The sequence below is a fragment of the Malus domestica genome, chromosome 07 (genome assembly GCF_042453785.1).
Source record: "Malus domestica chromosome 07, GDT2T_hap1".
In the NCBI taxonomy this organism is placed as follows: domain Eukaryota; kingdom Viridiplantae; phylum Streptophyta; class Magnoliopsida; order Rosales; family Rosaceae; genus Malus; species Malus domestica.
Window position 1 is genome coordinate 30,193,904 of NC_091667.1, and position 11,670 is coordinate 30,205,573.

The 11,670-nt window shown below is 40.0% G+C and overlaps 2 protein-coding genes across 4 annotated transcripts; both read left to right on the forward strand.

Moving 5' to 3' along the window:
* Positions 1 to 1,605: 1,605 nt before the first annotated feature.
* On the forward strand, positions 1,606 to 5,962 carry LOC103432829 (phosphoinositide phospholipase C 2-like). 2 transcript variants are annotated; one of them, XM_008371033.4, is made up of 9 exons: positions 1,606 to 2,066; positions 2,229 to 2,425; positions 2,915 to 3,050; positions 3,129 to 3,374; positions 3,477 to 3,709; positions 4,122 to 4,239; positions 4,891 to 5,043; positions 5,121 to 5,207; positions 5,440 to 5,962. In XM_008371033.4, exons 1-9 carry the CDS (start codon positions 1,746 to 1,748, stop codon positions 5,731 to 5,733), a joined length of 1,785 nt encoding a protein of 594 aa, XP_008369255.1. In that variant the 5' UTR covers positions 1,606 to 1,745; the 3' UTR covers positions 5,734 to 5,962. The 2 variants fall into 2 exon arrangements, with proteins under 2 accessions (XP_008369255.1, XP_008369254.1); XM_008371032.4 differs by having other exon boundaries at positions 1,612 to 2,066; positions 3,474 to 3,709.
* A 157-nt stretch (positions 5,963 to 6,119) lies between these two features.
* Positions 6,120 to 11,037, forward strand: LOC103432830 (NF-X1-type zinc finger protein NFXL2). Of its 2 annotated transcripts, XM_008371035.4 has the most exons (14): positions 6,128 to 7,327; positions 7,439 to 7,552; positions 7,655 to 7,710; positions 8,031 to 8,097; positions 8,403 to 8,495; positions 8,696 to 8,781; positions 8,898 to 9,060; positions 9,172 to 9,345; positions 9,515 to 9,705; positions 9,833 to 9,914; positions 10,064 to 10,270; positions 10,352 to 10,441; positions 10,528 to 10,704; positions 10,774 to 11,037. In XM_008371035.4, the coding sequence occupies exons 1-13, from the start codon at positions 6,209 to 6,211 to the stop codon at positions 10,681 to 10,683; spliced, it is 2,598 nt and encodes an 865-aa protein (XP_008369257.3). In that variant the 5' UTR covers positions 6,128 to 6,208; the 3' UTR covers positions 10,684 to 10,704; positions 10,774 to 11,037. The 2 variants fall into 2 exon arrangements, with proteins under 2 accessions (XP_070681398.1, XP_008369257.3); XM_070825297.1 differs by having other exon boundaries at positions 6,120 to 7,327; positions 10,528 to 11,037.
* Positions 11,038 to 11,670: the final 633 nt, after the last annotated feature.

The following is an 11,670-nucleotide window of genomic DNA, read 5'->3' on the forward strand; positions in this document are numbered from 1 at the left end:
TAGACAGTCTAATTTGGTATCGAATTCGCCATTCACAAAATTCGAATGTAAGACCTCTCACTTGTGGAACAATACTATCATATCGTATTACTGAATGACAAGTACAAGTTACTCTTTTAAGTATAAAATATAACACATGAAATACGAACACAAGAAAGTGAAGTAAGTGTTTATAAATACCTGAGCGAGAATGTTGGATGTTTCGGATTATTCTTAATTTCTTGTGTTTGTACCATACTTGACCAATCCCGAAACTACGGAGCACCGGTCAACGTTATACCGTCAAGGACCCAGAAGAGTTTCCCTCCAACTAGGAGGCCAATCACAGTGCGACACGTGTCGACATCAGAAGCCAATCATAGCGCGACACGTGTCAACATCGGAAGTCAATCACAACACGACACGTGTCACTGTCAAAACAAAGCTAGAAACTCTCTTCTATAAAAGCAGATCATTCTCCTACAATATTTCTCAATGTCATTTGTACTAAATCGTTCACTAGTACTCACTAAATGAGAGCTTGAACCTATGTACTTGTGTAAACCCTTCACAATTAATGAGAACTCCTCTACTCCGTAGACGTAACCAATCTGGGTGAACCACGTACATCTTGTGTTTGCTTCCCTGTCTCTATCCATTTGCATACTTATCCACACTAGTGACCGGAGAAATCTAGCGAAGGTCATAAATTTAACACTTTCTGTTGTACTAAAGTCCTTACTGATTTTGTGCATCAACATCTTGTATATCCCAATAAACTAAAACGCAATGTTTATCCATTTATTTAGAAGCTCGAAAAGGCAACAAAGCCCACCTTATCTCACCTATAATTAATACACATAAACAATGTTTTATTTAAAGGATAATACACATAAAACAATGTTAAGTCAACATTTTTGTTTCGTCGACATAAAATAATTTTAAGTAATGATTAGAATAATGTGTTTTTTTATATGCCTTAATATTCGAATATCCTTTTTTATAATATTCACCGTCCATTTGCATATTGTTTGTTCATAGTTAACGTTCAAATTTTAGCATCAATAGTTCAATAGTTAAACGGCTTAATTCACAAAGTTGATGTTTAAAAGGTATTTTAGTTAAAATGATCTATGAGATTAAATTACTATTTACTTTGATTTTTGAGATTATTGTCAATGGTCAATCATTTTGGTTATTCCGTGAAAAATTTCTTTTAAATAAGACTAAATGACAAAAATTACCCTCAAATTTGTCAAAACAATTTGGCCAATTGTTTATTAAGTTAAGAATATTTTTATTATTTTAATCTTTATTTTAATTATAAAATAATAAAAATAATTAACGATTGATAAATTCATAAATTACTTCTATCGACTAAATCTTAAAGAATTATGGCGTTTTCAAGAACTATTCTAGCAAAAATGCCTAATTAAAATGTAGACTAGAAAGTAGGCAATGTAATAAAGAAAGACTGAGAAAATACGACAAAAAGACGAATCGAAAACGCCAGCAACGTCACCATATGCAAGGTCCGCAACGTCACTTCATTAAATTTACTCACCAATCCGCCACGTGTAAATTAAACAATAAAATCCTAGTGGGGTGGTGGGTCCCACCCCTTCGCGTTCCATTCCTTCTGTAGTTACTTCACTCTCCCCCACCCCTCTCGCGATTCCCCAGACCAACCAGACACCGACGCGGGAAAGGCAAATTCCCTCCAAATCCTCCGGCTGCGGATTCCGATCGGAACAAGGCGATCCTCCATGTCCAAACAGACCTACAGAGTCTGCTTCTGCTTCCAGCGGCGCTTCAAGCTCGCCGTCTCGGAAGCACCGCCGGAGGTCAGGGCCTTGTTCGATCAGTACTCGGAGAACGGCATCATGACCGCCGATCACTTCCACCGCTTTCTGAAGGAAGTCCAGAAGGAGGAGAGCGCCACCAAGGAGTTAGCTCAGGCCCTCATCGAACAGAGCCTCGCCGAGTTCAAACACCTCAACATCTTCCACCGCAAGGTCTTCAATCTCGAAGCATTCTTCAAATACCTCTTCGGCGACATCAACCCCCCAATCTCTCCAGCTCTCGGGGTACTATCATTTTAACTTTAATTTTAATTTAACAATGGAATTAATTTTAGTTGTTTTTATGATTTTTTTTGTTGATTTTTTGGTATGAATTTTGATATATATATATATATATATATATATATATATATATTTTTTTTTAATTTTTTAATTTTTTTTTTGTAGGTGCACCATGATATGAGTGCGCCATTGTCGCATTATTTCATACACACAGGGCACAACTCTTATCTGACCGGGAACCAGCTGAGCAGTCACTGCAGTGACGTTCCGATTATAGAAGCTCTTCGCAGAGGAGTGAAGGTGATTGAGCTGGATATTTGGCCTAATTCGAATAAAGATGATGTCGATGTGCTTCACGGAGGGTATGGTTACTGTCAAATTTGCAATCTTTATGCTCTAATTTTGTTACCCATTTGGACAAATATGCTAAAGCAAGTAATGGAATGGTGGAATATGCTCTAATTTTGTTACCCATTTGGACAAATTTGCGATCTTTGTTCTGTAATTTTGTTACTCATTTCGACAAATATGTTAAATCTAGTAATAGAATAGTGAAACTATGTATGTAGTTCGGTTTTGTGCCGAACTTGAGACGAAAATCGGTTTTGTTTTATTAGGACATTGACGAGACCAGTGAAACTTTTCTTTGTGCTGTAATTTACCTGTTTGGACAAATATGTTAACGCTAGTAATGGAATAGTGAATTATTTGTACGCTATTAATTTGCAATCTTTGTTCTGGAATTTTGTTACCTAACTGGAGAAATTTGCTATCCGTAGTAACGGAATAGGGAAACTATGTAGTTTGTTTTTGTACCGAACTGAGACATAAGTCGGTTTGTTTTATTACAGGACATTGACTACACCAGTGGAACTTATCAAGTGTTTGAGGTCTATTAAGGAACATGCCTTTGCTGCCTCTGAATACCCTGTTGTGATTACTTTAGAAGACCACCTTACCCCTGATCTTCAAGCCAAAGTCGCTCAGGTTGGTATTTGCTATTGCGTTATTAGGATTTTAAACTCGAATGGTCTGGCATTTATTGTTTTGTCAACCATTTTCTAGATGCTCACTGAAACATTTGGGGGCGTACTGTTTCATCCTGGCTCGGAGTGTTTGAAAGAATTTCCATCCCCAGCGTCACTAAAGAAAAGGATTATTATTTCAACCAAACCGCCCAAGAAATATCCTGAGGCAAAGAATGCTGTGCAAGGAGAAAGTGATCCAAAGAGTGGAAAGACTCCAGCTGATGAGGAAGCGTGGGGTAAAGAAGTTCCGGACGCCAAAGGTGCAACTGTGGCAAATGACACGGTGTGGAGATTTTTTTAGTGTAACTGCTGCATTGCTGATGTGGTGTACCAAGCTTTTTTAGTTTATTTAATTTAATTTTTAACTTCAGTTGTGTTTTAGCAGGATGAATTGGATAAAGACGATAGCACTGAGGAGGAAGATATTGATTATGGTGGTTCCAAGTCCGATCAAAATGTAGCACCTGAATATAAGCATTTAATAGCCATTCATGCTGGGAAACCTAAAGGTGGATTAGCAGAGTGTCTCAAAGTAGATACAGATAAAGTGCGGCGTATAAGCTTAAGTGAGCAACAGCTCGAGAAGGCAGTAGTAACGTACGGAAAGGAAATTGTCAGGTATTTGACTCACATCTTTTATGAACTGTGTTGTTAAGGGATCCTCTTCCCATCTATAACTTGCGCTCACATGACACTAACTCTTACTAAAATAAGAATGTAGCACTAGTGAGACAATCATATCGTGTCATGTGAGTTCAAGTTTCATTTGAGTACTAGTTAACCTTAACGCAACGCACTCACTGTTCAGTGCTAATTACATTACAATTATTTGATAGACTTTACATTATTGTCCTGGATAGATCTTAGAGGGCAGGTTCAATTTCAGGTCCATTATTAAGCCGGTGCAGGCGTACCGCCTTAACCATTTTCTTTTCCAGTACACTAACATGCATTTAAGAATCATAATGTATACTTGCATCTTGATTATTAGAAGAAAAAACTTTCCACACTGACTACTGGTTTCATATAGGTTTACTCAGAGGAATATTCTGAGGGTGTACCCAAAGGGCATACGTGTGGACTCATCAAATTACAACCCAATGATTGGGTGGTCGTATGGGGCTCAAATGGTTGCATTTAATATGCAGGTAAAAATTTTGTGTATTTAAGGTTAGATTCTTGCTAAAGGCTAATTTGAACCACATTATTGCTAGCCCATTGTGAGGCTAAGCCCACCCTGTCCCCCTTTGTGTTTATAATATCGACTGTTAAAAAAAAAAAGTACTAATTTTTCACCAGTTGTGGGTTAGGCCAGTTGGCAGGGGAAAACTGCCTGCCCCCTTGCACGTGAGTTTGAAATCCCCATCCCCTTAAATCAGAGTAGTGTAGAATATCGTCTTGTTAGAAAGGTCTATTTTTCCATATTGGTAGTGCTTAATTACTATCCATTGTGCTAATTAAATGTTTTGTTTTCCCCCTTATATAGTAAACTATGATTAGTAACAGTCAATTAGGTGAAGTTTTGAGGACTAGCTTTATGATTTTTGAATGTGTCATAGCTAGGCTTATGCTATCTGTATAATAATTGATTCAACAGTTTTGTATCACAATCGGATTGTATATATTTGTGATATATCCATTACATGGGAAATGGTTGGCGTTTTCTAGTGGTCCTAATATTGGTTTGAGGGTCAATGGAGGATCACTTTGGTTCTATGGCTTTCGAAATAGAGATAAACAAATGAATAATTTCTTGGCTTACCTCTTGCAAATACTGAGAGCGGGTTTCCTTGTGACAGGGATATGGAAGACCATTGTGGGTGATGCAGGGAATGTTTAGAGCCAATGGTAGGTGCGGCTATGTGAAAAAACCGGATTTTCTTTTGAAGAGTGGTCCACATAATGAGGTGTTTGATCCTAAATATAGTTTACCAGTGAAAAAAACTTTGAAGGTGAGCACCGTATTGCTAGGCTTTTGAGTGTCGTCACTTGTTTTGTTGTAGCTAATGGTTATTCTTCTGTTTTCTAGGTAAAAGTATATATGGGAGAAGGATGGTACTATGATTTCAAGCACACACACTTTGATGCGTATTCTCCTCCAGATTTTTATACAAGGGTAAGTTCAAGCAGACTACATCATCGTTATCACTTCTCGTATTTGGGAATTTTGTGTACGTTGTGGTTGTCTCGCGGGTTTGCTGTTTCCTTGTGATTTCACCCGCGCATTTTTTCCACTCCCGTTTTCCAGTGTTGGTTTTGTCTGCATGTTTTTACTAGCATGTTTCAGGAACTCCCGGATCATGTATACCAAAGAATCGAAAATGTGATATCAACTTTATAACATTCAGGTAGGAATTGCTGGAGTTGCTGATGATAGCGTGATGAAAAAGACGAAGGCCCTAGAGGACAATTGGATTCCGGCCTGGAACGAAGAATTCGAATTCCCATTAACCGTTCCAGAACTAGCTGTGCTCCGCATTGAAGTTCATGAGTACGACATGTCAGAGAAGGACGACTTTGGAGGCCAAACCTGCCTGCCGGTGTCTGAGCTACGTAGAGGGATTCGAGCAGTTCCCTTACACTGCCCTAAGGGAGAGAAGTACAAATCGGTGAAGCTTCTTATGCACTTCGATTTTGTTTGAAAAAAAACCCGGTTCCCATGTTGTATCGCCGGAGAAGAAGAGAACACTACAATTTAGCCTTTTGTTTGTGTTAAATTTGTGTGTAATGTTTTTGGTATGTATTTGGTTATACATTACTTAGTTCTCTGTGTGATTTATGTAATACGACAGTCGTGTACCTGAAGTTACGTAAATTTGTAACAGTTTGTAACTTTATCTTCCTCAATAAAATTTGCTAGCTTTTGCATCATATAGTATTTTATTTTAGGAAGATTTAACGAAAAATCTGCAATACCGTTTACTTTATTTTATTTTATTTGGGCCTCGTTGGCCTGGCCGAATAGTAAATGGGCTTTAGTTATTTGGAGGCCCATCAATAATTCGACCAATTTAGAGACTTTCCATATGCCGACGTGCCGTGGCGCTCAAAATCTCCGAAATCTGCCGCGCTCTGTAAAATAAGGAAAAGATCGACTCTTGGCCCCGAATTCCCAAAATGCCCTCAAACCACTCGGACTCCGACACCGACTCCGACCAGAGCCAATCTGGCTCCGGACCCGTTCGCCACTCGGATCTCTCCGACTCCATTTTCCGAACCTACTTGGAATTCACAGGAAAATCAACAGCGACTACGGCCGACCTCTCCAAGATCCAATCTTTCCTGACGTCATCCTCCTCCGGCGCTCTGTCATGCCTGATATGCCTGGAGCGGATCCGGCCCGCCGACCCGACATGGTCCTGCACCTCCGTCTGTTTCTCCGTCTTCCACCTCATATGCATCCAGAGCTGGGCGCGCCAGGCCTCCGATTTGTCCGCCTTGCGGGCCTCCACCCGCCTTCCCATTTCCGCCCAGAAAGCCGCCGAGGTATCAGTCTGGAACTGCCCCAAATGTAGGATAGAGTACCCCCATTCTCAAATCCCCAAGAATTATTACTGTTTCTGTGGAAAGCTCGAGAACCCACCGAGCGATGACCCGTGGGTTCTGCCGCATTCGTGCGGCGAGGTCTGCAACCGGCCGCTGAAGCACGGCTGTGGCCACCATTGCTTGCTTCTTTGCCACCCGGGTCCCTGCCCGTCCTGCCCGAAGCTCGTAGAATCTCGGTGCTTTTGTGGGTCTGTGAAGGACGTCCGGCGATGTGGGTTTAAGTATTTCTCTTGTAATAATGCTTGTAAGAAGGTATTGGCTTGTGGGATCCACCGGTGCTCGGAGATTTGCCACCAGGGGCCCTGCTTGCCGTGCCGGGTGCGGGGAGTGTACCGGTGCCAATGTGGGAAGAAGGAGGAGGAGAAGGAGTGTTGTGAGCGGCTTGATTTTAGGTGTGAGGAGCCGTGCGAGAAGGTGCTTGGCTGTGGGCAGCATAAGTGTACCAAAGGGTGTCATTTGGGGGAGTGCGGGCCGTGCCCGTCCCAGGGGAAGAGGACATGCCCCTGTGGAAAGAGAATGCATGAGGGATTGTCTTGCAAAGCCTCTGTGCCTTTGTGTGGTTCAACTTGTGATAAGATGCTCAGTTGCGGCTACCATAGGTGCCCGGAGAGGTGTCATCGTGGGGAGTGCATTGAGACTTGCAGAACAGTTGTCATTAAGTATTGCCGGTGCGGGAGCTTGAAAAAGGAGGTATGACGTTTGCTATTTTGCTCAAATTTAGAATCTTTCGATCAAAGAGGGATTGATTCACTTGTTAGTTTATGAGTTCACTAAAAGATAGTGTAATTGGATCTAGAATAGGTTCCTTGCCATCAAGATTTAGCATGCGAAAGGAAGTGCCAGAGACTAAGGGACTGTGGGCGGCATGCTTGTAAGCGCAGGTGCTGTGATGGGGACTGCCCACCGTGCTCAGAGGTTTGTGTTCCTCGTTCGGCTTCTGATTTTAGGTCTATACTGGTAAAATTCTGATTTTAGGTCTATAATCATTTGTGTTTGTATTGATTTTTGAACTTTTAGATTTGTGGAAGAAAGCTACGATGTAGGAACCACAAGTGCCCATCTCCATGCCATAGGTATGTTTCCCTATCCCGTGGCAGATCTGTAGTCACATTAGTTGAGCTGGAACATTCTGTTATTCAATAGTGTGGATATAATATGTATATTATTCAAGAGAAATCTTCAGAGTTAGAGTGATGAGAAATTGAACTCCATATGACAAGTCTGGCATGGCATTCTTAAACTTGAGTGTTTCTATAAAAAACAACAATAAATATTGCTACTTGTATTAGAGGGAAAACAAATGAACAGTTTTTCTTTTCAAATAGTTTGAAGCTTTAGATGAAAATGAAAAGGTTTTAGTTGCAAATTATGAAGTACAGCTTTGTTTCTACAGAGGTGCTTGTGCTCCGTGCCCAGTGATGGTGACAATTACATGTGCATGCGGTCAGACACACTTTGAGGTGCGGGTTTTTGCCATTGCAGTTCATCTCTATATACTTGGTGGTGATTCTAACTGTCTCATTAGGATAAACAACATGCATACTAACAGAGGTGTTGCTTGTGACTGCTGCAAAAGGATTGCAATTTTTGTTCTTTATGAGTGAACATCTTTTCTGATATTTTTTTTAAAAAACTTTCTGGGTTAATATCGTTAGAAAAGAAGACCTGGTTCATAGCATGTTGCACAACGAAAGTTTTCTTATGTTCCTTGGCCAAATTGGTCTGAAGATGTATTTTCCACTTTCCAAATGGATTTTGAATTCAGGTTCCTTGCGGTACTGAGATGGATCAAAAGCCTCCCAGATGTCGTAAGCCATGCCCTATTACTCCTTTATGCAGGCATGGACCAAATTCCAAGGTACAGTTGGTTGGTTTGGCCTAGTTTGTCTCAAAGTTTGTGTCAAGGATCTACACTTGAGCTTTATTGGAACATACATGTAGGTTCTTAAAATTATAGCATGACCATTATCATGAATGTGCAGTTAGTAGATAAATGCTACCCCTATTTAACAGTGCCTTGTGTTATGGTAATGACAATTATTTTTGTTCTTTCCCCAGCCACATAAATGCCATTATGGAGCCTGCCACCCGTGTAGATTACTTTGTGAGGAAGAATACCCATGTGGCCACAATTGCAAGCTAAGGTTTGCAGGATTTTTTCAATGCATTATTTTGATTTTGAGCTATTCTCTGGAAAATATCTCTAACATACTTCCTTTATACAACTAATTTCAGTAAATTCATTTATTTTAATCTTCAGGTGTCATGGTCCTAAACCTCCTCCGAATCCGGAATTTACGTTGAAACCTAAGAAGAAGAAATCCTTTCATCAGAGTGAATCCACTCCAGGATCTCCATGCCCTCCATGCCCAGAACTTGTTTGGAGGTCATGTGTTGGCCAGCACATCGGGGCAGATAAAATGGTGTGTTTGATACCACAGAATTTCAACTCAAACTACTTGACTTAGTTATATCAACTTGGCCTCATATTTTCTCCTGAATTCCACTTATCATTTGTTTGTGCCTTGGATCAGATGATCTGCTCAGATAAAACACTATTTTCCTGCGAAAACTTGTGCGGAAATCCTCTACCTTGTGGTAATCACTTTTGCACAAAAACTTGTCACCCCCTCAAGAATCAAACGGTGCCATCAGTCCGACAAGCAAGAAGTGAGCCTTGTGAGAAGTGTCAACTTCCTTGCAAAAAGGTGTTATTAATTCCTTCATATTAGACTGCTCTGATGATTCTCTTTAGGATCCTCCACCTTCCATGAAAACTGATCTTTACCTTAATTTTACTACAATTATTATCTTCGACTTTCTTTTAGTACTTTTGAAACTAAACGTTGCATGATTGCTGAAAATGTGTTCATTCAGGAGAGGGAGCCTGCATGTCCTCATCCTTGTCCTTTGCCATGTCATCCTGGAGACTGCCCTCCTTGCAAGGTGCTTGTAAAGCGATCGTGTCACTGTGGTTCCATGGTTCATGTTTTTGAGTGCATATATTTTAACAGCTTGTCCGAAAAGGAGCAAATGGCTGCTCGTTCATGTAAGGGGCCTTGTCACAGGTAATACAAATACATGTTTTCTTTTGCTTGTTCGGTTGTACACCTTTAAGTATTATTCCAGTTCTCTCTACTATTTGCTTCCCTTTTGAATTAAGAGAGGATCTTAGTGGTGCTGTTCATTATGCAGAAAGTTGCCGTATTGTACTCATCTGTGCCCAGAGATTTGTCATCCTGGTCAATGTTCATCACCCGAAAAGTGCTCTAAAAAGGTTATAATTCTTGTATTACCATAAAATATAAGTTTTATTGAAAATTTTCATGTTTGTTAGCTCAGGGAAAAGAAAGTGAAGTTATTGCATGAATTATCGTCTCACGCACTCTTTAGCTTTCTGACTTGATTCTAACTTTATATGCAAAGGTTACTGTCCGTTGTGGATGCCAGAGCTTGAAAAAGGAGTGGTTATGTCACAATGTTCAGGCAGCCTATCGCGATGCTGGTTCTGATCCCAAAGATGTATTTAAGAATCAATTTGGACTTGGACTCATTCCTTGCAATTCCGACTGCAAAAGCAAACAAAAGGTTAATGATTCAGAATTACAGTTGCGTAGACCTAAATCTGTGGAGGTAAGATATTGAAATTCAAACAGACTTTTATGATTTGAAACTTGCTGCTGTCATTCTAATGCCATTTTTTGTGTCTTGAAGGTGAAGGAATCAGATAATGATAGGCAAGGACCAAAGCGGAAGAAAAGGCGTGAGCGGTTGCAACAAGTGACACAAACCTCGACACTGCAAGTATGTATTTCCTTGAAAGAAAAGACCGAGCACTTTGAACTGCCTCATTATTCACTTGCTAACTGTAACTCTTCATTTTCAAACAGAAAATTATTTCCAACGTGAAACGGTGTCTTCTAGTTTTCACCCTCCTGGTGGTTTTAGTTGCTGTATCATACTACGGATACAAGGGTCTCCTCCGGCTTAATGATTGGATGAATGAAGTTGAAGAGAATCGACAAAGAAGATACCCCCGAATCTAACCAAGGAAAACCTCGATAAAGGTAATACATTATACGCCAATAAAATGGCCTCACGATCAAGAAAATGGCCTCACCAAGTGCTTTCTGCAGAATGTAGCCGGAATTTTGGCCTTGTTTGTACTAATATGAGTCCTTCAAGCCGATAAACTTGATGATCTCGACGACGCTGATGACACATTCAAACAGAAATCGGAGTGATGGCTCATTTTCACAAGCTTGATTTGGTCCTCTGTTGCTTAGGAAATAAGAATTACAAAGAGAAAAATGAACCCTTCTTACAACATGTGGAATGTATGTTGAACCTTTTTTTTTAGTTGAGAAAATTGGGGCATCGGTTCTTGGATGTTGATTGAATTGGAGCTTTGGCCTTTGAATTAAGATTCCGATGCAATGAAACTTCCAGTCCTTATTGGCACTCAAAACCTTTTATTGTGGACGAAAAACTAATGGCGTTGCTCAAACCAATGGAGTACAATTCTCTCTCCTTCAAATTTCGTTCCCTCTCCTTTTCTCTTACCTTCTTTTTTGTTTTTTTTTTTCTATAGAGAAGTCAACATAAAATGCTGACGTGACTTAATTATGAACTTTTAAATATAAAGGTATTCAATGAGACGGCAGGAGAGGAGAGAATTAACATCATAAAATATAAAAATAATTTATATTTTATGTAATTATTTTTGTTCCTTTTGTATGAATTAAAACAAAAAAAAATGATGGAAAAGGGGAATGAATTTTCTGGGAATTTCCGTGCTCCCTCAGTGGGCCTAATTACTCGATTTTGTTTAAAAGCGTATGTCACCCTCATTAACATAGACGTATTTAGGCACCACCACTCCAACTGCTCCCACTCCCAACTCCCAATTCGCAAGGCCACACACAAGAGAGTTAGTAAATCTTGACTTTTTCCCCTATCGATTGCCAATCAATTTTTCAAATTTGGTACGCTTTTGAGTGTTATCTTCTAATCATTGGATTGGATTGATGAAA

Bases quoted from the DNA above. Each gene is read 5' to 3' on its own strand.
- LOC103432829 (XM_008371032.4), top strand. From the start codon at position 1,746: ATGTCCAAACAGACCTACAGAGTCTGCTTCTGCTTCCAGCGGCGCTTC. The intron at 3,375-3,473 runs GTGTGGAGATTT...GTTGTGTTTTAG, and splicing joins CAACTGTGGCAAATGACACG to CAGGATGAATTGGATAAAGA. The intron at 5,044-5,120 runs GTGAGCACCGTA...TCTGTTTTCTAG, and splicing joins CAGTGAAAAAAACTTTGAAG to GTAAAAGTATATATGGGAGA.
- LOC103432830 (XM_070825297.1), top strand. From the start codon at position 6,209: ATGCCCTCAAACCACTCGGACTCCGACACCGACTCCGACCAGAGCCAA. The intron at 8,496-8,695 runs GTACAGTTGGTT...TTCTTTCCCCAG, and splicing joins GGCATGGACCAAATTCCAAG to CCACATAAATGCCATTATGG. The intron at 9,915-10,063 runs GTTATAATTCTT...TTATATGCAAAG, and splicing joins CCGAAAAGTGCTCTAAAAAG to GTTACTGTCCGTTGTGGATG.